Source organism: Corvus cornix, chromosome 27 (genome assembly GCF_000738735.6).
Source record: "Corvus cornix cornix isolate S_Up_H32 chromosome 27, ASM73873v5, whole genome shotgun sequence".
NCBI lineage: Eukaryota > Metazoa > Chordata > Aves > Passeriformes > Corvidae > Corvus > Corvus cornix.
Genome location: NC_046355.1, coordinates 4,785,989 through 4,812,842, shown reverse-complemented (window position 1 = coordinate 4,812,842; position 26,854 = coordinate 4,785,989). Strand labels below are relative to the sequence as shown.

The window sequence follows — 26,854 nt, the reverse complement described above, 5'->3', positions numbered from 1 at the left end:
TTTGGGATGTTTTGGATGACACGGAGGGAAGCCGGGGCTGGGAAAGGGAAGCCCGAGAGGGATACAAACAGGGAGCATCCACCCCGGCTCTGCTGCTGTCACTAATTGCTTGCGGCTGCCAGAAGCCGGGGCAGCAGTTTGGGCTGGAAAATGAATATTTAGTTGGGTGTTAACAAACGATGCAACCCCGGCGTGGGCGGGAATTGCTCCGGAGCGGCCTGGGGTGACAAAATCACCATTCCCTCTGAAAATGAGCAGGGGAAAGAAAAAAAAAGGAGAGTTCTGCTGCTGCCTGAGGGCTGGGAAAGCGGGAGCAGGCGGGGGTTTTCCCTGGAGAGCAGAAAGGGAGGATGCGGCCATCCCAGAACGCTGCAAATCCGCGCTGGGGACGCCAGGTTGGGGTCAGGGCGGTGAGGAGGGACAGGGAGCTGGGGACAGCTGGGGGAGCTCCGTGCCCAGGGCTGGAGCTGCCAGGCCTGGGGCCAGCTGCCCTCCCTCCCTCCCTCTCCATCGCTGCCCTCCCTCGGGATCATCTTCCCGAGCCTTCCGAGGGTCCGGCCCAGCCGCCCCCTCCCTCCCATTGTCACCGCAGCCCCGCGGGCGCCCGGCAGGAGGAGGAGGAGGAGGAGGAGGGAGCCGGGGGAAGGAGCAGCGGGGCCGGGGGCTCCGTGGCCGGGGGCTCCATGGCCGGGGAGATGCCGCGGGGGGAGCGCACGCTGCGGCTGCAGCACGGCAGCCGCATCGAGGCCCTGTGCGTGCTGGGCGGCCACGTCCGCGCCGACGTCTTCGGGTGAGAGGGACCCCCAAAGCCGCCCCTCCTCCTCCTCCTGCACCTCTCCCCTTGCTCTCCCTCTGCTTTTCCTTCTAGGAACCCCTGCTCCTCGTTTTTCCTTCTGGGAGTCCCTGCTCCTCCTTTTTCCTCCCGCTTTCCCAAACCCCACAGCTGCTGGGCAGCCACCTCCATGCCAACATCTTCAGGGCAGTGAGACCCCCAAAACTCCCCTTCCTCCTCCACCTTCACCTTTCCCCTCACCTTTCCCCCCTGTTCATCCATCTGAAAGCCCCTGCTCCTCGTTTTTCCTTCTGGGAGTCCCTGCTCCTCCTTTTTCCTCCCGCTTTCCCAAACCCCACAGCTGCTGGGCAGCCACGGGCAGTGAGACCCCCAAAACTTCTGTTCCTCCTTCACCTTCACCTTTCCCCTCACCTTTCCCTCCTGTTTTCCCTTTGGGAATCCCTGCTCCTCGTTTTTCCTTCTGGGAGTCCCTGCTCCTCGTTTTTCCTTCTGGGAGTCCCTGCTCCTCGTTTTCCCTTTGGGAATCCCTGCTCCTCGTTTTCCCTTTGGGAATCCCTGCTCCTCGTTTTTCCTTCTGGGAACCCCTGCTCCTCGTTTTTCCTTCTGGGAACCCCTGCTCCTCGTTTTCCCTTCTGGGAGTCCCTGCTCCTCGTTTTTCCTTCTGGGAGTCCCTGCTCCTCGTTTTTCCTTCTGGGAGTCCCTGCTCCTCGTTTTCCCCCCTGCCTTCCCAAACCCCGCAGCCCTGACACCGTTCTGATGCAGTTCGTGGGCACAGCCCTCGCCGGGCTCTGCACTCCTGCCCAAATCCCCGGAAAGCTTTGAACACCCATCCGTGTGTTTACCCCCAGCTCGCGGCGGGTCTGATCCTCTGGGCTCAGCAGATCCAGGGAAAGCTGCTGGAGAGCAGAGGGACGAGCAGGAACCCCGGGAGGGACTGCAAAGGAAGGGAAGAGCACAAAACCCAGTGACCAAAACCTTGGGAAAGTGGGAAATCCCCAGAGCACCAACCCCGCTTCCCTAAAACAAACCCAACACTGAACTCTGGGATAATTATTCCCCCCGAGGGAAAAAGAAGGTGGAAAGCTCATTCCGGGGTTAATTCTGGTCTGCGCTGCTGCTGCCGCTGCGAATCTCAGCCTCGATGTTCAAGGCAAGCAGCGCGGCTACAGCTCCCCTGGCACCTCTCCAGGTCCAATCTCTTCCCAGTGGGATCCCCGGATCCAAGGAGCCAGGAAACCAAACCAGTTTTTCCGTGTGTAATTAAAAGCAATTTAACGATTTAAGAGACACCCAGGCGGGAGCAGAGGAGCGCTCGGATTTCCTCCCCCCCTTCCCGAGGGCGCAGGTCTGGTGGGACCAGTGGCATCCCGGGAACCTGATCAATGCGAGGTCTCGGGTGTCGGGGCAAACAGCCCAAAACTAATAACCCGGAAAGCCGAGGAAATTCGGGAAAAGGAGCCAGGAGAGGGAAAGGGGTTGCTCGGAGCGGCCGGGGAAGAGCAAGGGCATGTCGGACTGGGAGCAGGGCAGCACTGACAGCTTTGGGGCTGGAGAAAATGCCCCAAAAATTAGAGTTTCCCGTGGAAAAGTCTCTCGGAGGGATGGTCATGGTGTTTGGAGGAGCTGTGAAACAGCGGGTCGGAAAATAAGCAGGGATTTTCCATGGAAGCGTGAACCCCAACACCAGGCTGGAAAATAAGCAGGGATTTTCCATGGAAGCATGAACCCCAACACCAGGCTGGAAAATAAGCAGGGATTTCTCCATGGAAGCGCGAATCCCAGCTCGGCACCGAGGGTTTGGGTTGGGTTGGGGTTACTGCAGATCCTTATCCACAGCCGTGGCTGCGAACACTCCTGGGGCTGAACCGGCCCCAAACCCGGGATAATTCCAGTTCCCAGGCGGGGAGCGGGGCAGGAAGGTGCCGGCGGTGAGCGTGGCGACGCCGGCGTGTCCAGTCTTGGCCGTGTGCCGGGCACTGGAATGAATTCCAGTGGGAAACCTCTGAAAATGCGGGTGTTTCTGGCAGGGCGGCCCCCGCCGGGGCCGTGGCCTTTGGCGTGAAGCACACCGAGGGGGTCAGCGTGGACGTGCTGTTCCGGGGCCGCGCCGAGCCCGAGGCCGTGCCCGGCGCTGGCACGCGGTGGCCGCTGGACGAGGGGACGGTGCTGAGGTTCAGCATGAGCCGGGCCAGCTCCGAGGTCAACGACAACAAGGTGAGGAGCGGGATCCTGGGAATGGGGCCTCCGAGAGGGAGAACATCCCTCCGCAATGTGGGATTCGGGGTTTGCAGGTCACTGTCAGCTTCTTCGCAGAGGGAGGGAAGCCCATCAACCAAGCCGGGGTGTTCCTCACCGGCGTCGGTGAGTGCGGAGGCTCCGCAGCCGGGAATCCATCCCGACCCCCTCGGTGCCGGGAGCCGGGGCAGGCACGGGGATGGCAAAGCCAGGTTTGCTGCGTCTGGGGGGTTTGCACCCCCCGCCCTGGCCGTGCCCCGGGGTGAAGGCGGCTCTGTCCCCGCAGGGATCTCCCTGGATGTGGACGCGGATCAGGACGGAGTGGTGGAGAAGAACAGCCCCAACAAGGTACCCCAGCCTCCCCCACCCACGGCAAATCCACGGGCTTGGTGGATCCTGAGCTCGCTGAGCCCCTGGGGTGTTTCAGGCGAGCTGGGCCTGGGGACCGGAGGGCCACGGAGCCATCCTGCTGGTCAGCTGTGACAAGGAGTTCCCCTTCATCCCACCCTCGGACTGCGGCCACGAGCAGGTGTTCAACAGAGAAGGTACCACAGCTCCCCAAAGTCCCCTGTGCCCAGCATTCCCACTGCCCCCTCTCTGCAACCTCTCCCGAGAGGGAACCAGCCCAGGAACCAGCTGCTCCCCACCAGCTGCTGAGCAACCTTCCCATGTGGGAATTTTCACGGAATTTACGCCGTGGAAACTAACTGGAGGCAGGCAGGGCACGGAGGCAGGGCCGGGGAACAGCTGAGGTTCCAGGGCTGGCACGGCGTGGGCTCCACGCAGGTGAGAGGAGCTCGGGGTGAGGCACGAGGCCGGCGGCCAGGAATACACCCGCCTGTTCCTGGAAAACCCAGCCCACGCCGAGCCGGGCCCGTCGGCGTTGCGAGGTCAAGGAGCGGCCGTGCCAGGGATGGGCAGGCAGGAGAAAAGGCGAAAAGGGCATTTGGGTCACAGCCCACGAGGCGCAAGCTCTGCCAGCAGAACTCGGGCTGGTTTTCCAGGTTGCCAAGGCTGGTGCTGAGGGAAGAGCGGGTTTCTTGGGAAGGAGATCCAAACCCCAGGAGGGGACGTGGAAGAACCCCCCCGGTTTGCTTTGTGTGCCCCCAGATCTGCTGGACATGGCTCAGATGGTGCTGAGGACCGAGGGGCCCCAGCGCCTGCCCCGGGGCTACGAAATCGTCCTCTCCATCTCTGCCAACGACGCCGACAAAGTTGGGGTGTTCCATGTGCAGAGTAAGGCCTTCCTCGCCTCCTGCTCTGCCTCTTCCTCCTCTGCCCCTTCCTCCTGTTCCCCTTTCTCCTTTTCCTTTTCTTCCTCTCCCCCTTCTTCTTCTGCCCCCTCCTCCTTTTCCCCTTCTTCCTCTGCCTCTTCCTCTTCTCTTCTCTTTCCTCCTCTTCCTTTTCCTCCTCTTCCCCTTCCTCTTCCTCCTTCTCTTCCCCTTCCTCCTCCCATCATCCCAGGTGTTTCTGAGATCCCTACAAGCCCTTTCCTTCCCATGTCTGCCCTTGTCCTCTCCACACCCCTCAGATCATGCTCCCAACATCCCTTCATCCATTTTTTTCCCCGTGAATATCCCCTCTTTTCAATCACTTGGAAAACTTTCCCCCTCCTCATCCCTCTCCGTGGACACAGGGATTTAGGATTTGTTTTCTGGGAACAAAAGCCCTTGCCCGGCCCAGGAATGTGCCAGGAGGAGCTGGGTCTCAGCCCTCCGTGCAGAGGGAGTGTGGAGCAGGAGGGATGGGGCATTGTCCTCCCGTGGAGGAGCAGAAACTCCATGAGAACACCTTCCCAAGGGCTGCTCCATTCCAGGAAAGGCCGACACGTTTTCCCTCGTCCTTCTTGTCCATGACAAAATTCCCAGTCCCTTAACTCCTGCTTCAAGGTGCTTCTCACAGCTGGATCTCCACAGAGGTGGAGAAACCCCGGCACGGCGGGCGCGTGGGAGCTCCTTGCCCAAGGAAACAGGCACGAATCCCAAAGAAAGCTCGGGATATTCCCGCTTTCCCCTTTCCCTCCCGGCAGATCCCTTCTTTGGGCAGCGCTACGTGCAGGTGCTGGGCCGCAGGAAGCTGTTCCACGCCGTGCCCTACCCCGGCGGGGCCGCCGAGCTCGACTTCTTCGTGGAGGGGCTCCGCTTTCCCGACGAAACCTTCTCGGGGCTGGTGTCCATCCACGTCAGCCTCCTGGAGCCGCTGGCTGAGGTCTGGCAACTCCCAGCAACGGGAGCGGATGGGAGGCTGCCACAGGGAGAGTGGGACGGAGAGCTGATCCCGTTAGCTGGCCCCAAAGTGACCTCGGGGGAGGGTGTTGGGGGGAACGGCGTGGGGAACGCTCCCGATTTCTCCCTCAGGGCATCCCGCACTCCCCGATCTTCACGGACACCGTGGTGTTCCGGGTGGCACCGTGGATCATGACCCCCAGCACGCTGGCCCCGGTGAACCTCTTCGTGTGCAGGTAAAGGCGGTGCCGTCCCAGCCGCGCCGGTCCTGGCGCCGGGCAGGGGAGGAGCTGGCAACAGGGAATTCCCATCCTTTCCGTCCTTTCCTCCAGCATGAAGGACAACTACCTGTTCACCAAGGAGATCCAGATGCTGGCGGCCAAGGCCGGCTGCAAGCTGAAGGTTTGCTTCGGCTACATCAACCGTGGGGACCGCTGGATGCAGGTATGGGGGCTCCAAAAACCGGGAAAACCCTTCCCTCCCGGTGCCCCACGCGGGATCTCCTCCCTTCTGCAGGACGAGATCGAGCTTGGCTACACCCACGCTCCCCACAAGAGCTTCCCAGTGGTGCTGGATTCCCCTCGGGAGAGAGGGATGGAGCAACTCCCCATCAAGGAGCTGCTGGTGAGAGAAGGGTTCCCTGCATTCCCGGGGGAGCAGCTTCCAGGGTTTATGCCCAGCCCAGATTCCCGTTCCTAAAAGCCTCCTTGCCCTTGGCTCCCTGCATGGAATTGCCTGGAAAAGGAGAGTTGAACAGCTCTGCATGGAGATTGCCTCCCTCCGCTTCCAGCCTCACCCCCTCAACGCCTCATCCACATCCCAGCCATCCGGAAAACCTCTGATCCAGAGGGTGCTGGAGGAGAGGGCAAGGAGGAGCTGACGCCTCTGGGAATGAAAGGCTCCTGCCAAGCTCTGGGATGGGATTTCTTCCCCCTGAGCATCCCAGGGACAAGCTGGTTTTTCCTTTCCTCCTCTGTGCCTGGGAATGTCCAGCAGCTTCCGAGCGGGAGAGGGAAGGAAAGCGGGAGAGGGTCAGTTTACTTCCTCGGAAGAGAACGGGATGCAGCAGCACCAGGAACATCCCTGTGGGCTCCTTGGCCAAGGAAAAGGGCTGGCCATGGGCAGGGCAAGCCTGGTATGGGGCATTTTGGGAGAGCCCAGCATGGAAAAAAGCTGGATTGGGCGATCCCTGTGAGATTCCCCCACGTGGAAAGGGCAGGACACCCCCAGGCAGCCACAGAATCGCTGTCCCCAACCCCAGCTGGGCGCTGGAGCAGCCTCAGCCCTGGCAGTAATGGGAGACGAGCACAAATCCCAGCTTTGATCACTTTGGGGATGGTTGGGGGCTTTCGGGAGCACTGAAATCCATCTTTTCTCATGCCTGGCATGAGAACATCCAGTCCTGGATTCATCCGGCGGGGCGGGAATAGCGAATCCGACCGCTTGGATCTGCCCTCTTTAGGAATTGCTCTGCTTCATATTTAGAGCCGCAATTTCAGCCTTGGGAGCTGCTAACACATTATCCTCCAATTTCTGCTTGGAAGCCTCCCCTAATCCCCACCCCGATCTTTCCAATCTAATTTTCCAGCTAGGAATACTTCGCCCGACGCAAGGGGCACGGGTCAAGCCCTGAGCCCCTGGAAGCCCATTGCCAGGGAAAAAGGAGACGGGAGGGAATTATCCCATCAAAATCAGTGTGGAACTGATAGCACTTGGATGTGACCTGCAAACCTGGGATGAACCAGAGCCCTGACAGATGAAACCGGGCAGGCTCCGTGGTTTTATTAAACTGAAATGGGTTGGGAGCAGGTGCTTCGTGCTCAGGCCCTCCCTCAGCGCCCGGACAAAAAGGGATCTGATCCCGGCCATCCCCCAGAAATGCACCCCAAAAATGCACGGGGAAAGCGGTGCTCTCTCCACCCCAGCGTCTCCAAACCCCCTCGGTTTCAAAAGGGAGTTTCTGGGTGGAAGCTGTGCACCCTCAGGTCTCCCTGCTCACTCCTCCTGACCTGTGTGTTTGGTTGATACCTATGGAAACCCAACCCTGACAAGTGGCTGGGATTTAACTCAAACCTAGCGGACACCCGATCTCATCCCAGGGGCTGCCGGGAGCTCCAAGCATCGACTCAAAGGGAGAGCAGGGAAAGCGGGATTTTGATCCCATCCCTGCCATTTTTGCCCTGTTTTTGACACTCCCTCGGGCTCTGGCACACAGAGCCAGGAGCTAATTACCCCTGCACACACGGCACCTCCAATCCCAGATATATTAAGTCCTGGAAATCAGGGCTTAAGCAGGATTTAAGTGCCGTGCAGCCCTTGGGGTGGCTCTGCGCCCAGGGCAGCGTCACCCTCAGGGGCTGGAGCTCACCTCCCTCGCAGAGCCGGCCGGGAGCTGCGCTCGGGGCTGCCCAATTACCTTAATGTGGCCGCTTGAACCTTGGCTGCGGGGTGACACAGGAGATCAGGCCCCGGCTGCAGGCCCGGGCTCTGCTCCTGCGCTGTGCCGGTTATCCCTGCGCCTCCAGACCCTTCTCCTCCCGCCTTCCCTTCCCCTCGGGACAGGCCCCGTTGTTGCCACACTCACCCACCCCGCAGCAGGATAAAGCCACGGGAGCAGCAGGGATCCAGGGCGATTCCTCTTCCGCCAGGGCCCCGACTTCGGCTACGTGCACAAGGAGCCCCTCTTTGAAGCCACGGCCAGCCTGGACTCCTTCGGGAACGTGGAGGTCAGTCCGCCCGTGTCCGTGGCCGGGAAGGAGTATCCCTTGGGAAGGATCCTCATCGGCAGCAGCTTCCCTGCGTAAGCCAAGGGGGAAACGAACATTTGGGATCAAAGGCCCTGGAATATCATCAAACCCGGGTTAATTGTGTGCCTGAGCAGGGTGGGGGCCCCCAGAGCTTGGTCCCGATTTCCATCCAAGTGTCCAGGCAGGTGTTGATGGGAATATCCCCCCAGGTCCGCCGGCCGGAGGATGACCGGGCTGGTGCGGGATTTCCTCTACGCCCAGCGCGTCCAGGCTCCCGTGGAGCTCTACTCCGACTGGCTGGCCGTGGGCAACGTCAACGAATTCGTCACCTTTGTCCCCACCTCCGACAAAAAGGTACCCCCTGGCCCCCCGTGCTCCTCTCCCGGACACCAATCCCACCGGGAAAACCCCACAGCTCACTCCTGTGACACCCCCAGCCTGTGCTTGCTCGGCTTTCACTCCCGACCCCAAAATGAGGGATCTGAGCACAGCACGGGGACCTGCTGGGCTGTTAATGGACGCAAATACAAGGGAAAAGGTGCCTGCCAAGGTATCCAAGAAATTCCAGCCTCAGGATTCCCGGGGCTTTGCAGCAGCTCAGCATCTCCCGGGGGTTTTCAGAACATTTCTCTTCCCTCTATCACGGTTTTCCTGCTTCTGACACGGATTTTTTCCCTCAGGAAAACCTAGCCTTGGCCTGGATGGCTCAAAAAAAGGAACATTTATGGCCACATGTTTTCAGAACATTTCTCTTCCCTCTGTCACAGCTTTGGCTGCTTCTCACACAAATTTTTCCCTCAGGGAAACCAAGCCTTGGCCTGGATGGCTCAAATCTGGAATATTTATGCCCACAAACCCTCCATGGGTTAAAAAAGGCACTAGAGAACAGCAAAAAAGGCCTGATTTTAAGAGTTTAAGCTCAGGTTCTTGGCACAAGCGAGTCCCTGAGGTCCTCCAGCTGATCCGGGCCGTATTCCCGCAGCGATTCCGGATGCTGCTGGCCAGTCCCGCCGCCTGCTACCGGCTGTTCCGGGAGAAGCAGAAGGAAGGCCAGGGACAAGCCACCATGTTCAAAGGCAAGGGACAGCGTGTGGCGGCAGCTGAGCCCAGGGCGACGTGCGGCGCCGGGGCCGCGCGGGGACGCTTCCCCCGCCGCGTGTCCTTCAGCGGGATGCCTGCCCGCCGCCCCCGGCCTCCTCCGGCCCTATTTCGGGAAAGCGAGTGGGACGGGAGGGATAAAGGCCTCTGCGTGGAGGGGATGTTTGCTCCCCAGCATGGAGCCTCTGGAAATGCCAGCGGAGCTCCAGCACGGAGCGGGACAACTGGCGGCTCTCCTGTCCAGATTAGCACTGGGGGTTTTTTTCCCTTGAATTGTGATTTTGAGCACAATCTGTGTCAGGGCTGGGAGAAGTCTCCGTATCTCTGAGGGTTCCTCTAGGTCGCCGAGGGGACCCGGCCGTCCCCAGACCCGGGGTGACCTCATGGAGGGGGTTGCTGTGGAGAAATTCAGCGGATTCCCGTGGGCAGGAGGAGGGATGACAGGACTTCTCCAAAGCTCTTTCCAACAGGCAGAGGTTTTCTTCCCTCAGTTTCCCAAGCTTTGGCCCTCTGTCTCAGGAAATTGGGATTTTTGAGGACTTTTTCCATCTCTATACCCCACCTTAAGCCAGCGCTGCTTCGTTTTGAGGGCGTTTTGCACATTTAGGGTACTCGGGGACAGACACGAAACGCGTCACCATCAACAAGGTCCTTTCCAACGACGTCCTGACGCAGCAGAACCAGTACGTGCAGGTAATCCCCGACATTCCGGGCAACCATCCGCATTCCTGGCCGTGACCACCGCAGCGTGGCACAGACCCTGCAGGGACGTGGTGCATTTTGGGCCCTTCTCCGCCCTGCTCCATCCCCTCCAGCGCTGCATCGACTGGAACAGGGATATCCTCAAGAAGGAGCTGGGGCTGCTGGAGGAGGACATCATCGACCTGCCGGCCCTCTTCAAGCTGGACAAGCAGGGGAAAGCTGTGCCCTACTTCCCCAACACGGTGAGGGGGATGAGTCCCCAGAGTTTTCCTAAAAAAAAAAATCAGCTGTCTAGGAAGAAAGGGAAATATCTCCAGGATAAACACTGGTCTAACACAGCTTGGCGGCTTCGGGGTTTTGAGGCAAAACCCTTGCAAAGGGGTGAAATTGCAAGGTGAGAGGCATGTTTTCCCCACAGTTTGCCCCCAAAAAAACCCCCAGCTGTCTAGAGAAAGGAAATATTTCCAGCAGGGCATGGATAAACACAGGTCTATCACAGCGTGGTAGCTTTGTGGTGCTTGCAGTGGGGTTTGGAGGCAAAAAAGTGCTGAAATTGCAAGGGGTGAGGCACGTTTTAATGATAAAAAAAGGGGGAATTCTGCTGGATTTGGAATCCTGAGGGAGGGCAGCCACAAAAAGTGGCGCTGAGGAGGGTGGAGGAGGGCGATCAGCGTCTTTCCTTGGGCTCCATCCGTCCCGACACCGCCGATGTCCACCGGTGTCACCCCGCAGGTCACCATGATCGTCCTGGCCAAGGACCTGGGCATCCCCAAGCCCTTCGGCCCCGTGGCGGGCGGCGAGTGCTGCCTGGAGCGGCGGATCCGGGCGCTGCTGGAGCCGCTGGGGCTGTGCTGCCGCTTCCTGGAGGACGTGGCCTCGTACCACGGCAGCCTGGGCGAGGTTCGCTGCGGCACCAACGTCCAGCGCCGACCCTTCGCCTTCAAGTGGTGGCACTGCACGCCATAGGCAGCCCTCCTCCTCCTCCTCCTCTGCCTCCTCCTCGTCGTCCTCCTCTCCCTCCTCCTTCTCCTCCCTCCGTCTTTGCCCCCAGCGGCTTTTCCAGCGTGTGTTGCTTGCGATTTGCTTCATAAATGAATTTGCTGTGAGGAAAAAGCTGGGAAGTTCAATAATTGCGGGGAATAACTGGGGGAGAAAGGGAGGGAAGCCCTCAGAGGGGTGAGGAGGGGCAGGGGTTTTACCGAAATCCTCCAAAATTGTCTCTAACACTGGTTTTTTTTGTGTTGGCGAGTCAGGCATCGCTTATTCTCGGCCAGGGTTTGTGTGTGGCTGACAGAGCCCCAGCCTCCACATCAATACAAAATATCTTCACTTATTTACATATTTTTTAACAAAGAAATTACTGTCCATTGGTTCTAATAATTCTCTTCCCAGATTAGCATTCTGTCCACTATTGGTTATTGATTTCTTGGTCTTCATGCTAAGCTAGGCCACATTCTTTAGGTTTTTTATCATCTTTTTCTCAACTTTTTCTGTTGGGAATCTCCATTTTTCCAGGCCTCAGTCTCCTCTGTATCTTCCATTTACTCCGTAAAGGGCCATAAATTTAAGGTCCCAGATGTCCAATCTTCGAATCCCTTTGGCTCTGTTGAAGCTTGTCAGGGTTAGTTTTAACAAACTCAAAGTTTTGGTGACTTAATGATCAAAACAGGAGTAAGAGTCTGTGAAGAAGTTTAACTTGTGCTGGCTAGAAGTAGGCACTGCTTATGAGGAATTAAAACAAATAATTAAAAATTAGTTAGGGAAGTTACATTATTTCCAACAGGGGGGCACTTTTTTGCACGGGGCTGCCCAGGGAGGTTTGGAGTCCCCATCCCTGGAGGTGTCCAAGGAAGGCCTGGACGTGGCACTCAGTGACAAGGTGGGGATCGGGCACAGCTTGGACTCGATGGTCCTGGAGGGACCTTGGAGGGCTTTTCCCACTTTAACGTCTCCGGGATTCTTTGCCCCCCAGCACCCACCATTTGCCCTGTTGGTGTTGGGGCAGGTCCCCTTTGGGGGGGGGGGGGTGGCGGTGCAGGCACCTCCGTACAAAAACAATGAGGGTGGGGATTAATGGAGAAAACACAAGGGGAATTCATACGCAGGAAAAAAGGGGGATTTAGGCGTCCGGCCCCCGCCATCCCGCCGTGCCCCACAGGGCGCGCCACACTCAACATGGCGCCTTTCCTGAGGGCGTCGCCGCGCTCAAAATGGCGGCCATCCCCGCCCGTCAGCGCAGCAACATGGCGGCGGCGGGGGCACTTCCGGGGCGACGGGAAGCGCGCAGCGCCAAGATGCGGCGGCCGCGGTCGGAGTCTCCTTGAGGCGCGGAGTCCCGCGCGGCTCCTGCGGGCCGGGCCGCGGGCGGTGAGGGGCCGGGATGGCTGCAGGGGCTGTAGGAGCTGGGAATGGGCGGGAGCGGAGGGGAGGGAGCGGTGTCAGAGGCGGCCGGGGGGCTGCAGGGGTCCGGCGTGAGGATGGAAGAGGGAGGGGGTGGGCTGAGGGGAAGAGGGGGTTGGAACTGGAGTGTGGGATCTGGAAGGGGCTGTGTGGGAATTGGGGGTGGGCAGGAGGGCAGGGCTGGGAAGGGGGGTGGGGAGAGGCTGCAGAAGGGGCTGGGGGCAGGAGGGAGTTCGGGATGAGGTAAAAGATGGGGAGGGTGGGAGGGAGAAGAGGGGGTGAGCTGCGGGGGAAGGGGCTGCGGGAAGGGGACTGCGGGAAGGGGGCTGCAGAGGGTGTGTGGGGTCTGGAAGGAGCTCTGTGGGAATGGCGGGTGGGCAGGGGAAGGTTTCACAGGGCAGCTGGGGTGCGGTAAAACGTGGGAAGAGTGGGTGTGAGAAGGGGGTGGGCTGGGAGGGAGTGGGATCGGCGCCAGAGGGGCTGTGGGGACGGCGTCTGTGGGGTGTGGGAGCGGGGGGTCCGGGGTGGAGGTGAAACACGGGAAGAATGGCTGGGAAAAGGGGGTGCTGAGGAGGGCCTGGGGGCAGAAAAGCGGCTGGAAGGGGCGGGGAATGGTTTAGGGGCAGATAAAGGGCGGCAGGAAATCGGGGTGTGGGGAACGCTCCGGGAAAAGGTCGGGAAGAGCAGCGGGAGCGGGGTGATCCCAGGAGAAAGCGGGGAGCAGCTCCCGGGAAAAGCAGCGGCAGCCGCAGGGATGCGCTCAGGAATTCCGGGATAACGGGGACAGGGAGAGCCGGGGGCATCTGGTGGATCTGGATTTCGGGAATCTCGGCCTTGCTCTGGGCGGGGGGAGCCTCGGGACACGGGGGCTCCAGAGCCTGCCCAGAGCCCCAGTTCATATTTCTATTTATTCGGCTTTTTAATCTGTATTTATATTTTTAATGTATTTTTGTGTATGTATAAGGTGTGTATGTACAAATATCTGCAGACTATATATACGCGTATAAATGATACGTGTAAAATGCACACATAAAGAAACACAGACTAAGTTCTAATCCCATGATTGTAATTACACACACATCATAATTTATAAATGCCTCCACAAATGCGTGCACACAATATATAGACACAAACCATATACAGTGCAAGGTATGCTTATACATACATACATATGGGTATATCTATAAATACATACAAATATAATGGGTCATAATTGCAATATATATATATATATACATAAAAAATACATAAAATTGCATAAAACATATAAATGCATAAAACATATAAAACAGGCTGCAATATTAAACACAATATGTAAATAAAGTACATTATAATATATACATACAGATATGTGTCATAATTGCAATATATATATACATAAAGTATATATATAAATGCATAAAATATATAAAACAGGCTGCAATATTAAACACAATATATAAATAAAGTACATTGTAATATATACATACAGATATGTGTCATAATTGCAATATATATATATACATAAAGTATATATATAAATGCATAAAATATATAAAACAGGCTGCAATATTAAACACAATATATAAATAAAGTACATTGTAATATATACATACAAATATAATGTGTCATAATTGCAATATATATATATACATAAAATACATATATAAAAATACATAAAATATATAAAACAGGCTACAATATTAAACACAATATATAAATAAAGTACACACGTAATTAAAGCATTATAACGACACGTGTAATGGAATATACAGATACATATAATTTATAAACACGTAAAATATACAACACACAATGTGTGCATTTATAGCCATACCTTGTTCTATATGTGTGTATAAAGATACATTTATTTATTACATTTATATCTATAGCCACACATATATATCTATATATTTAATGTATTTTTTAATGCATACACACATATACATCTCTGTATCTCCTCCTGGATCCCTCCAAGCCCTCCTGGTGGGATCTGAGGTGTGTTTTCCCTGGATCCAGGGCTGGGATCTGAGGGGGTTTTCCCTGGATCCAGGGCTGGGATCTGAGGTGTGTTTTCCCTGGATCCAGGGCTGGGATCTGAGGTGTGTTTTCCCTGGATCCAGAGGTGGGATCTGAGGGGGTTTTCCCTGGATCCAGAGGTGGGATCTGAGGGGGTTTTCCCTGGATCCAGGGGTGGGATCTGAGGTGTGTTTTCCCTGGATCCAGGGGTGGGATCTGAGGGGGTTTTCCCTGGATCCAGGGGTGGGATCTGAGGTGTGTTTTCCCTGGATCCAGGGGTGGGATCTGAGGCGTGTTTTCCCTGGATCCAGGGGTGGGATCTGAGGGGTTTTTCCCTGGATCCAGGGGTGGGATCTGAGGTGTGTTTTCCCTGGATCCAGGTGCTCCGGGGAGCGCAGACAGCGGCGGCGGCGCCGCGGCTGAAGAAATTCGCCATCTACAGATGGGACCCCGACAAGCCCGGGGACAAGCCCCGCATGCAGACCTACGAGGTGGATCTCAACAAGTGGGTATCCGCTGGGAATGGGGCACGGGAGCAATCCCAGCTCCAGGCAGTGGCTGGGAAGGGGATGCTCAGCTCTGTCACAGAGCAGCTTGCTGTGGGCACGGCCACCGTGGAGGTTATCCCGGGAAAACCAGATTTTCCTGAGCTCCTGTGGGGCTGCTTTCCCCTCCCTGACCTTCTGTGCTGAGGGGGACAAAAGGTGGCCCCAGTGGCACTGTCACAGTGCTGTGACATCCCTGGGGTCTGTCCACGTCCCTGGGAGGGGTTAAAGAGGTGCTGGTGGCTTCAATAATCCTGACTTGTATGGGAAGTTTGGGGGCTGCCAAAAAAGAGGGAGAGCAGCTTTTTCCATGGAACAGGGATGGGGGACGTGGGTTTAAACTGAAGGAGGAGAGGTTTGGATGGGATATTGGGATGAATCCTTCCTGTGAGGCCCTGGCACAGAATTCCCAGAGAAGCTGTGGCTGCCCCGTCCCTGGAAGTGTCCAAGGCCACATTGGAGCCACCTGGACTAGTGGAAGGTGTCCCTGCCCATGGGAATGGGATGACCTTGAAGGTCCCTCCATCCCAAACCATTCTGGGATTGTGTATTCCAGAAGGAAGCCCCACGTGCAGCTCACAGTTCCCGGGGCGGGGGGAAGGTGGGAGCTTGGGTGTGGTATCCCAAGGCAGCTCCTGCTTCCCTGGGGTTCTGGGAAGGGACTCGGGCCTCCCTGTGGTGCAGGAATCTTCCCGTGGACACCGTGCCTGGATCTCCCTGAGCTCCTCCAGAGGAATCCACCCCGAACCCTTCCCAAGAGCTCCCACTCCAAGCCACCCAGCCCCTCCTTAAAACCCACAGGAGCAACAGCTCCGGTTTTGGGGCGGCTTTGCCCCAGTGAATAATCCCCGGGCGGTGCCCTGTGTATAAAATTACAGAAACTGTCCACGAGTGTTTGTCCTGGGTCCCTTGTGACTCATGGGGACAGGCTGGGCTGTCACAGCCTGGCCCCAAACGGGGAAAAGGGAACCAGCTCAGGTCACCGGGGTTTGAGTTGTCTGAACCTCCGGTGCATCAGCAGAAGAGAGGGCTTGGCCCCACCCTGCCCCTGGGCTGGGCTGCTGATCCAGAGATCCCTGGTTTGTCCCCGGGATTGACAGAGAATTGTCATCAATGGGATTGATGAAAACCCTTTGAGGCGCTGCTGAGGTCAGACCCCGGGTTTGGGGGTGCAGAGGTCAAACCCCCGATTTGGGGGGCTCTGCAGGTTCGGTGACCCGCGATTTCTGCTCCAGGTGTGGGCCCATGGTGCTCGATGCCCTGATCAAGATCAAGAACGAGATGGACTCCACGCTGACCTTCCGCAGGTCCTGCAGGGAGGGTAAGGACATTCCCGCCCGGAATGCTGCGTGCGCTGGGTGCGTAACCCCCAGCAGAGTCCAGAACCACCCTGCCCTCCCACCCGTGGGGATAAAACACCGGAATGAATCCAGCGGTAAAGCTGGGGTTGGTGCTCACGGGGTGTAATGACACAGCCCTGAGCCGCCCGCCCCAGTAATTCCTTCCACAGCTCCCAGTTGTTCCAGTTTCTCTCCCAGTCTGGTTCGTCCTGCTGTGGGGAAATCCGAGGAGAGATTCCAGCGGTGGGATTGAGAGGGCAGAGGTGGAATGGGAGCGAGTGCTGCTGTGGAAATCAGACAGGGTGGAACTGGGACAGTGCTCAGGACTTCGAGGAACAGCTCCAGGAATCTTTTCCTCGGCCCTTCGGCTGAGGCCAGGGATGGATCGAGGAAAAGGGCACTCAGTGGTGGTTTGGGGTTGTGGCTGCTCCCAAATCCGGTCTGGGGCTGCTCTCAGACTTCCCTGTCCCTGACTTTCCCTGGGAAAAAACTCCTGATTCACGGGTCACGCTGGGCTGCTGAGCTGTGGGAACGCATTCCTGGGTGGAATGAGTCTGATTTAATGAGGTGGGTTTGCAGGCAGGGGGAATTTCAGGGCAGCTGGTGCCCGGAGATGTTTTGGCGGGGATGGAAATGGGAAGCAGCACTCCCGAGGCAGCCGTTCCCTCTGGAATCTGCACAGCAGGGGCAGGAATTCCACACAGAGCGCTGCTCCCACCGCCTGATACTCAGCCAGCCAAAACTTCGCGAGCTGGAATTCGTTGCCCTGAATACTTTTCCTGGGACAAGACAGATTTTTCAAGCTGGGCTGGTTCCATCCTGCCCCTTCTCTGCCACGCAGCGAGAGCAACCCCCCGATCCCACATTCCTGCTGCAGGCAGGTGCTCCGGGGTTTGCAGCCCTGCTTCCCTCTCCAGCTGGCTGGAAAATACTTGGGAGCCTTTCTGCAGTGGGAGGAATAACCTTGTGGCAGTGCCAGGGAGCCGGGACATCATCAGAGGTGTCACTTAATCCGTTTGTTGGGCTATTTTTGTGCTCCTGGTGTCTCTCCTCTCACCTTTGGCAGTGCGGTTTGTGCCCTGGGAAGGGGCACGAGGGAAAGGAGCTCCTGCCTCGGGGATCTGGGGCTGCATTCCTGGCTTTCATGGGCGATTTGGGGCATTTTGTTCCCCTTCTGTGAGGAGAGACTGTGGGAGCTGGGCCTGTTTGTTCCAGAGATGAGGAGGCTGAGAGGAGATCCCATCAATCCTTATCGATATCTCCAGGGGGTGTCCGAGGATGGTCCCAGACTCTTTCCAGTGGTGCCCAGAGACAGGACAAGGAGCAATAGCCACAAACTAAAACTCAAAAATTCCAGCTCAAGGTTTGGAAGAAGTTCTCTCCGTGGAGTGGAACTCCAGCTCTGGCTTTTAGGGGGATAAAATGGTTGAGTAGCAGCAGATTTGTGAGTTTGCTGTCACTTGGATCCATCCTGTGACCTCCCAGCTTTTAAAAGGAAGGACGGCATCAGCTCAGCTCCAGGTTTCAGGGCCAAAAAGGGGTGCTGAGCACCTCCTCTGACAATTTCTATGAGTAGCAACATATTTGTGGGTTTACTACAGCTTGGATCCATCCTGTGACCTCCCAGCACAAAAAGGAAGAACAATACCGGGCTGAATTCCAGCTTGTAGTGGGGGGAAGAAAGGTTGGACAGGTGCCCAGGGAGGTCACAGAGTCTCCCTCTCTGGAGATTCCCAAAGCCCCCGGACACATTCCAGCGTCACCTGCTCCAGGGTGAATCTGGATGATTCCCAGAGGTCCCTTCCATCCCTGCCAACCCCGGGACTCTCTGACTGAGGAAGATGCAGCAGTTTTCCTCGTTAGAATGTTATTTTTTTGGTTGTATTTGTGCCTCCCTCGGCTCCCACCTCGCGCCCCAAACCCGTGAGCGAAGCCGGATGTTCTCCCCTCCCTAAATCACACAAAAACTGATGAGGTGCCCAAACCACTTCATTTTCTGCTGGGGAAGGAGCTTCCCTGTGGAAAATGTGATTTGGCTGTGATGAAAGCAGCTCCTGTGTTTGATCTTCATTGAAGTTAAAAATGCTTGGCCCCAGTGGCAAATTCCAGCGTTTTTCTTGTCACGTAGAGTTTCCCCAGTACAGCCAGGGCTGTCTGTGGGGCCAGGAGGGTGAATCCCACACTTTGCTCAGCTTTTCTCCCTCAGGAGGGTGAATCCAGCCCTTTGCTCTGCTTTTCCCCATCAGAAGGGTGAATCCCACCCTTTGCTCTGCTTTTCCCCTTCAGAAGGGTGAATCCCACATTTTTCTCAGCTTTTCCCCCTCAGGAAAGTGAATCCCACATTTTGCTCTGCTTTTCTCCCTCAGGAGGGTGAATCCAGGCTTTGCTCTGCTTTTCCCCCTCAGAAGGGTGAATCCCACACTTTGCTCAGCTTTTCCCCCTCAGGAGGGTGAATCCCACACTTTGCTCAGCTTTTCCCCCTCAGGAGGGTGAATCCCACACTTTGCTCAGCTTTTCCCCCTCAGGAGGGTGAATCCCACACTTTGCTCTGCTTTTCTCCCTCAGGAGGGTGAATCCCACATTTTGCTCAGCTTTTCCCCCTCAGGAAGGTGAATCCCACATTTTGCTCAGCTTTTCCCCCTCAGGAGGGTGAATCCAACCCTTTGTTCTGCTTTTCCCCCTCAGGAGGGTAAATCCAACCCTTTGCTCTGCTTTTCCCCCTCAGAAGGGTGAATCCCACCCTTTGCTCAGCTTTTCCCCCTCAGAAGGGTGAATCCCACCCTTTCCTCTGCTTTTCCCCCTCAGGAAGGTGAATCCCACCCTTTGCTCAGCTTTTCCCCCTCAGGAGGGTGAATCCCACCCTTTGCTCTGCTTTTCTCCCTCAGAAGGGTGAATCCCACATTTTGCTCAGCTTTTCCCCATCAGAAGTGTAAATCCAACCCTTTGTTCTGCTTTTCCCCCTCAGGAAGGTGAATCCAACCCTTTGCTCTGCTTTTCCCCCTCCGGAGGGTGAATCCAGCCCTTTGCTCTGCTTTTCCCCATCAGAAGGGTGAATCCCACCCTTTCCTCTGCTTTTCCCCTTCAGAAGGGTGAATCCCACATTTTTCTCAGCTTTTCCCCCTCAGAAAGGGTGAATCCCACACTTTGCTCTGCTTTTCTCCCTCAGAAGGGTGAATCCCACATTTTGCTCAGCTTTTCCCCATCAGAAGTGTAAATCCAACCCTTTGCTCTGCTTTTCCCCCTCCGGAGGGTGAATCCAGCCCTTTGCTCTGCTTTTCCCCATCAGAAGGGTGAATCCCACCCTTTGCTCTGCTTTTCCCCTTCAGAAGGGTGAATCCCACATTTTTCTCAGCTTTTCCCCCTCAGGAAGGTGAATCCCACATTTTGCTCTGCTTTTCTCCCTCAGGAGGGTGAATCCAGGCTTTGCTCTGCTTTTCCCCTTCAGAAGGGTGAATCCCACACTTTGCTCAGCTTTTCCCCCTCAGGAGGGTGAATCCCACACTTTGCTCAGCTTTTCCCCCTCAGGAGGGTGAATCCCACACTTTGCTCTGCTTTTCTCCCTCAGGAGGGTGAATCCCACATTTTGCTCAGCTTTTCCCCCTCAGGAAGGTGAATCCCACATTTTGCTCAGCTTTTCCCCCTCAGGAGGGTGAATCCAACCCTTTGTTCTGCTTTTCCCCCTCAGGAGGGTAAATCCAACCCTTTGCTCTGCTTTTCCCCCTCAGAAGGGTGAATCCCACCCTTTGCTCAGCTTTTCCCCCTCAGAAGGGTGAATCCCACCCTTTCCTCTGCTTTTCCCCCTCAGGAAGGTGAATCCCACCCTTTGCTCAGCTTTTCCCCCTCAGGAGGGTGAATCCCACCCTTTGCTCTGCTTTTCTCCCTCAGAAGGGTGAATCCCACATTTTGCTCAGCTTTTCCCCATCAGAAGTGTAAATCCAACCCTTTGTTCTGCTTTTCCCCCTCAGGAAGGTGAATCCAACCCTTTGCTCTGCTTTTCCCCCTCCGGAGGGTGAATCCAGCCCTTTGCTCTGCTTTTCCCCATCAGAAGGGTGAATCCCACCCTTTCCTCTGCTTTTCCCCTTCAGAAGGGTGAATCCCACATTTTTCTCAGCTTTTCCCCCTCAGAAGGGTGAATCCCACACTTTGCTCTGCTTTTCTCCCTCAGAAGGGTGAATCCCACATTTTGCTCAGCTTTTCCCCATCAGAAGTGTAAATCCAACCCTTTGCTCTGCTTTTCCCCCTCCGGAGGGTGAATCCAGCCCTTTGCTCTGCTTTTCCCCATCAGAAGGGTGAATCCCTCCCTTTGCTCTGCTTTTCCCCTTCAGAAGGGTGAATCCCACATTTTTCTCAGCTTTTCCCCCTCAGGAAGGTGAATCCCACATTTTGCTCTGCTTTTCTCCCTCAGGAGGGTGAATCCAGGCTTTGCTCTGCTTTTCCCCTTCAGAAGGGTGAATCCCACACTTTGCTCAGCTTTTCCCCCTCAGGAGGGTAAATCCAACCCTTTGCTCAGCTTTTCCGCCTCAGAAGTGTAAGTCCAACCCTTTGCTCTGCTTTTTCCCCTCAGGAATTTGCGGCTCCTGTGCCATGAACATCGCTGGGGGCAACACCCTGGCCTGCATCAAAAAAATCGACAGTGACCTCAACAAAGTCACCAAAATCTACCCTCTGCCCCACATGTACGTGGTGAAGGACCTGGTTCCGGTGAGTGCAGCCCCTGCCCAGGCGTGGCAGCGTCCAGGGGACACCCTGGGGTGGGGACGAGGGCGCTGGGAGGTGCCACCAAGGTCAGGGCTCGTGTCCCTCCTGCTGGCTTTGGGTGGGTCCCCATGACTAAATCTGTCCCGGCCTGGAATGTGGCAGGTTGGGGGGAGGGAATGCCGCCTCCTGGTCAGGCTTTCAGGCGTCAATTTGGGATGGAACTGTGCCAGGAGTGGGGATTTAGGTGGGATTTTGGGAAAAGGCTCAGCCTGCAGAGGGTGGGACTGAAGGGGATGGTGGGGCTTGGACAGCAAGAGTGGGATTTTGGGGTGTTTGTGCAGGGCTGGGTCCTGGTGGGCCCCTTCCAGCCATGATTCTCCTCACCTCCATAACCACGATCCCTGTGTTTTCCTCCCCCAGGACCTGAGTAACTTCTACGCCCAGTACAAATCCATCGAGCCCTACCTCAAGAAGAAGGACGAGTCCAAGGAGGGCAAGGAGCAGTACCTGCAGTCCATAGAGGACCGTCAGAAACTGGTCACTGCTGCTTTTTTACTGCTGAAACCCCTCCCAGCCCAGCCCAGGGTTAAACCTGAGTGCTCAGCACCGTCCCGTTCCCCAAACCCCACAATGTGGGACACGGCTCAGGGCAGGGAGCTGGGCTGGCCAGGGGCGCTCTGATCTCATTCCCACTGTCTGCCCTGCGCAATTCCCCACTGGAATTCCGTGCTGGAATTCCTCTGCAGGCTCCAGACTTGGAGGGAGATGGGGAGAGGCCCAGCAGGCTGTGTGGGGCTGTCTTGCTGCGCTCTCAGCTCGCTGGGGTTTCACAGCCCAGAATACTCCTGGGAGAAGCCAAAGTGCAAGTTTTGGGGTGTCTGTCATGAGCAGGGGGGATTTTGAGGGGTTTTCCGGAGGTGAAGCTGGAGAATCCACCCCAAGGAACAGCTTTTTAAAAGGCTGATAGCATGGCCAAGTTTTGGGGTGGATTTCCATGGCTGCCGCAGGGATTAGCAGCAGATCAGGAGGGGTTTTGCCTCTGAGCTGCCCGGATGGATCCATCATTCCATGATTCCAGGCTCAGCCTGTCGCTGCTCCGCTGCGGGGGCACCAAATCTCGATTTTGGCGCAGGAGAGGTGAACGTGGGCAGCAGAAAGGGGGGCTGAGTGAAGGGGATTCAGGGAAACGCTGGGAGTGTCCCCTTGGTGTCTGCATCCCAGGACAGCCCCAGGCACGACGCAGCTGCGGCACCGGAGCAGCACCGGGGCTGGACAGGCTGCGGGAATCGCTGCCCACGGGCAGCAGTTTGTTCTCCCCAGCACATCCCAGCTTCTCTGAGCCGTGTGCAAGCGCCGAAGGGGCTTTCCCTGCCCTCCGAGTCCCGTTCCCAGCCACGTGGGAACGAGGAGACCCAAAAGGCGCGTTGGAAAACGCGCTGTCTGGAACTCCTCTCCCTTTGGGATCAGCCTGCGTGCAGGAGAAGCTTGGATGTGGCTGGAAAATCCCCACCTTTTCGTTTAAATGCTCAAGCATTTGGAATGGTGCAGTTAAAAATGAGATTTGGAGTGAGGAGAGGGAACTCTGCCCTCAGGGTTGGCAGCTCTTCCCAAAGGCTTGTCAGGAGCTGCTGGAAGTTCTGGCATCAGGAATCTTCCTGAGCTCAGTTTAGGGGGATTTTTATCCCGAACTAACTTCCAGGGATGTAAATGAAGCCGGGTTGGGCTCTGTCTGTGCCTGGGAGAAGTTGGATGGGCCACACGGAGGCTCGGGAGACCCTGAGCTCCTCAGTTTCCTGTCCAGGATGAGGAATTGCCTCCTGTTCCCAGCAGGAATGAGCAGAGCTGTAAGAGCTGCCTGAACCTTCACTGTAGGATTAAACTTCTCTTCTTCTGTGCCTGGAAACAAAAACCTCCTGCCCACAAGAACGGGGAAGCGATTCAGGACTGGCCCCGTTGCCATGCCAGGGGTGCCCTCAGGGACAGGCTGCACCCTGAGCTGTCCCCGGGGCTGCTGGAATTGTTAATTGGTGACAAATCCATGCCTGTCCTCACGGGACGGGCTGGGAGCAGGGTGGGAGTGCAGGAGAACCGAGGTGGGAGTGGAGAACCGAGCTGGAAGAGAGGTGGGAATGGAGAATTGAGCTGGGAGAGAGGTGGGAATGGAGAATTAAACTGAGAGCAAGGAGGGAATGGAGGAGAACCGAGCTGGGAGAGGTGGGAGTGCAGGAGAACCGAGCAGCTTCCCCTTCCTCTCCAGTCCTGCTCTTCCCCTGCTGTCCCAAACTCTGGTTTGTTGTGTGGGTCCTGGAATCGTGGAATATCCTGAGCTGGAAGGCAGCCACAGGGACCGTGTGGGGCCAGCTCCTGGCCCCAGTTTGGGAAAATGGGGATCGATTCCCTCAGGAATCGCTGCCCTGCAGCAGCACTGAATTTATTTATCAGCGCAGGGGGTTTGGAGCCACTCTGCAGTGGTAGCTCTGGGCGGGGCTGAATCCTGGGTGTCACAGCCCTGGGTGACAGCCTGGTGTGTCCCCTCCTGCGGTGACAGCCTGGTGTGTCCCCTCCCTGCAGGACAGGCTGGTGGTGGTGGCAGCTGTGAGCGGAGGGTGAATCCCGGTGTCACAGCCCTGGGTGACAGCCTGCTGTGTCCCCTCCCTGCAGGACGGGCTCTACGAGTGCATCCTGTGCGCCTGCTGCAGCACCAGCTGTCCCAGCTACTGGTGGAACGGGGACAAGTACCTGGGCCCCGCCGTGCTCATGCAGGTGAGGACGGGACGGGCTCCTTTGTCCCGGGCCGGTGCCACCCAGCCCTGCCCGGCATTCCTGAGCGGGGTGCTGCCGTGCCACCGTGCCACCCCCGGCTGTGCCCCAGGCCTACCGCTGGATGATCGACTCGCGGGATGACTACACGGAGGAGCGGCTGGCCCAGCTGCAGGACCCCTTCTCGCTGTACCGCTGCCACACCATCATGAACTGCACCCGCACCTGCCCCAAGGTACGGCCGGGACGGGGGCCTGGGAAGGTCGCGGCGGCAGTGCCACCCCTGCCGTGGGCACTGGGGCGGGGTCTGAGCCCCGTCCAGCCTGGCCCTGGGCGCTGCCAGGGATGGGGAAGCCAGGGCTGCTCTGGGGAATCCATTCCGGGGCCTCCCCACCCTCACCGGGAGGGATTTGCCCCGATGTCCCACCTAAACCAGCGCATGGGATCGTGGAGTGGTTTGGATTGGAAGGGGCTTTAGAGATCATCTGGACCCCAGGCAGGGACTCCTCCCGTCATCCCAGGGTGCTCCAGCCTGGCCTGGGACACTGCCAGGGCTGGGGCAGCCACAGCTTCTGTGGGAAATCCATTCCAGGGCCTCCCCACCCTCACAGGGAGGGATTTATCCCAGTATCCCACCCACACCTCCCCTCTGCCCGTTTAAACCATGTCCCCTTACCCTGTCACTGCCTCTCCTCCGTGCCCCTTCAGCTGCAGGAAGGCCACAGCGAGGTCTCCCCATCCCTTTTCCGTGTCTTTTCTGGAATTCCTGGCTGGTTCCATGGCCCCTGTTTGATAGGAAAAGATCCTTTTAAGCCTCCCTTTTCCCCAGACTTGGCCTGGCCTGCTGAGCCTTGTGGCTGCCGGAGCTCCGGTGTCAGGAGCAGCTCTTCCTCCTGAGCCATGGCCCCGGGAACCCCTCTGATCCCAGGATTTGGGAGCAGGGCCCTGCCGGGAGCGCTCCAGGGAATTTCTCTGCTGTTCCTGTGGGGAACTGAGCAAATTTTCCAAATGGGGCTGTGCCTCTTCCCAGCCTCGCTGTTGGGAGTTGAGGGAGCTTTGCTTCCCTCCCGGGCTCTTTTCCACAGCCCTGACGGGCTCCTGGAGCCGCGGGATAACGGGAAGGGACATTGGGAGTGGGCCCCAGGTGTGGGGAGCGCTGCAGGCTGGCGTTTGTGGGTGTTTCTGCAGAGGGATTCCCTGGAAGCACGCAGTTCCAAAGGGATTCCATGGAAACACATCATTCCTGCTTTCCTGTGGGTGTCTGTCCAAGGGGATTCCATGGAAACACACAATTCCTGCTTTTCTCTGTGTGTTTCTCCGAAGTAACTCCCTGGAAGCACACAATTCCGAAGAGATTCCCTGGAAACACAATTCCTGCTCTTTTGTGGGTGTTTTTCCAAAGGGATTCTATGGAAGCACACAATTCCACAGGGATTCCATGGAAACACACAATTCCTGCTTTCCTGTGGGTGTTTGTCCAAAGGGATTCCCTGGAAACACACACTTCCAGAGGGATTCTATGGAAGCACACAATTCCACAGGGATTCCATGGAAACACACAATTCCCGCTTTCCTGTGGGTGTTTGATCAAAGGAATTCACTGGAAGCACACAATTCCAAGGAGATTCCCTGGAAGCACATAATTCCAGAGGGATTCCATGGAAACACACAATTCCCGCTTTCCTGTGGGTGTTTGTCCAAAGGAATTCACTGGAAGCACACAATTCCACAGGGATTCCATGGAAGCACACAATTCCACAGGGATTCCATGGAAACACACAATCCCCTGTTCGGATTCAACCTTGTCCCTCCCCCCCCAGTGCCGGGCTGTTCCCTGGCCTCCAGAAATCCCACAAAAACGTGGAATTCCATCCTGCCGGAGCTTTATCTCCCTTTGATCCCGATCAAAGCCCAGCTCCCAAAGGAGTTTTGCTCCAGGGGTGGGAGGGGAGCCTCCTGCTCCGGCGTCCTGCTCCGGGCCAGGCTGCTCTTCCCGGGGAAACTGAGGCTGGAATGGGGCAAACCTGAACTTCCCCCTGGAATTCCCAGCCTGCCCCAAGCTGAGGCTGGAATGGGGCAAACCTGAACTTCTTCCCCCTGGAATTCCCAGCCTGCCCCAAGCTGAGGCTGGAATGGGCAAACCTGAACTTCCCCCTGGAATTCCCAGCCTGCCTGGAGTCAGAGCTGGCCCAGGTCTCCAGGGCTGGAAAGGAGGATTCCTGTCAGGCTAAACTCTTGATTTTTAGGGAAAAAAGGGGGGGTTGAGCAGCTCCTGTGCCGGGTATTTTTATGGGGAGCAGCACATTTGTGAGTCTGGATCCAGCCTGTGACCTCCCAGCTTTTAAAAGGAAGCACAAGATCAGCTCAGTTCCAGGTTTCGGGGGGAAAAAGGGATGTTGGGCACCTGTTCTGACAACCCAGCGCAGAGAGGAAGCACGGTATCAGGAGAATTCCAGGTTTTAGAGGGAGAAAAGTTGGAGAAGCAGCACCTTTGTGAGTTTATTACAGCTTGGATCCAGCCTGTGATCCCCCCAGCTTTTAAAAGGAAGCACAAGATCAGGTGAATTCCAGGTTTTTAGGGGAAGAAACGGAATAGCAGCAGATTTGGGAGTTTGCTGTCCCGTGTCCCAGGGTTTGGAAGGAAGGACAAAATCAGCTCAACTCCAGCTTTTAGAGGGAGAAAAGTTGGAGAAGCAGCACTTTTGTGAGTTTGTTACAGCTTGGATCCAGCCTGTAACCTCCTGGTGTTTGGAAGGAAGGAGAAAATCAGCTCAGCTCCAGGTTTTAGAGGGAGAAAAGTTTGAGAAGCAGCACCTTTGTGAGTTTATTACAGTTTGGATCCAGCCTGTAACCTCCCAGTGTTTGGAAGGAAGGAGAAAATCAGCTCAATTCCAGCTTTTAGAGGGAGAAAAGTTGGAGAAGCAGCACTTTTGTGGGTTTATTACAACTTTAATCCATCCTGTAACCTCCTGGTGTTTGGAAGGAAGGAGAATATCAGCTCAACTCCAGCTTTTAGGGGGGAAAAGGTGGAACAGGGAGTCTGTCACACCTTGAGGGAGGGAGGGGAAGGGAGGGAGCACAGGAAGGTGCTGCAGCCTCCCCGGCGGCGCTGAGCGACCTTTCCCGCAGGGTTTGAACCCCGGCAAAGCCATCGCCGAGATCAAGAAGATGATGGCCACCTACAAGCAGAAGGCAGCGGCTGTGTAAGGGCCGGGGGAGCCCCGGGAGAGCCCCGGGGGAGCCCCGGGGGAGCGCGGCACCGCTGCCGGTGTCACCCGCCCGCGGCCGCGCTCAATAAACGCTGCAAAGAACA

The 26,854-nt window shown here is 56.8% G+C and overlaps 1 protein-coding gene across 2 annotated transcripts; it reads left to right on the top strand.

Annotated features, from left to right (window-relative positions):
- Positions 1 to 670: 670 nt before the first annotated feature.
- On the top strand, positions 671 to 26,854 carry LOC120411320 (protein-arginine deiminase type-2-like). 2 transcript variants are annotated; one of them, XM_039565638.1, is made up of 22 exons: positions 671 to 790; positions 2,821 to 3,007; positions 3,085 to 3,154; positions 3,315 to 3,376; positions 3,456 to 3,573; positions 4,139 to 4,264; positions 5,058 to 5,236; positions 5,386 to 5,489; positions 5,586 to 5,697; positions 5,770 to 5,877; positions 7,902 to 8,053; positions 8,210 to 8,354; positions 8,983 to 9,076; positions 9,706 to 9,791; positions 9,914 to 10,042; positions 14,579 to 14,703; positions 15,979 to 16,064; positions 20,648 to 20,784; positions 21,202 to 21,318; positions 23,443 to 23,544; positions 23,654 to 23,776; positions 26,671 to 26,854. In XM_039565638.1, the coding sequence occupies exons 1-22, from the start codon at positions 684 to 686 to the stop codon at positions 26,746 to 26,748; spliced, it is 2,547 nt and encodes an 848-aa protein (XP_039421572.1). In that variant the 5' UTR covers positions 671 to 683; the 3' UTR covers positions 26,749 to 26,854. The 2 variants fall into 2 exon arrangements, with proteins under 2 accessions (XP_039421572.1, XP_039421571.1); XM_039565637.1 differs by lacking the exons at positions 14,579 to 14,703; positions 15,979 to 16,064; positions 20,648 to 20,784; ... (2 more) ...; positions 23,654 to 23,776; positions 26,671 to 26,854 and adding an exon at positions 10,533 to 10,913.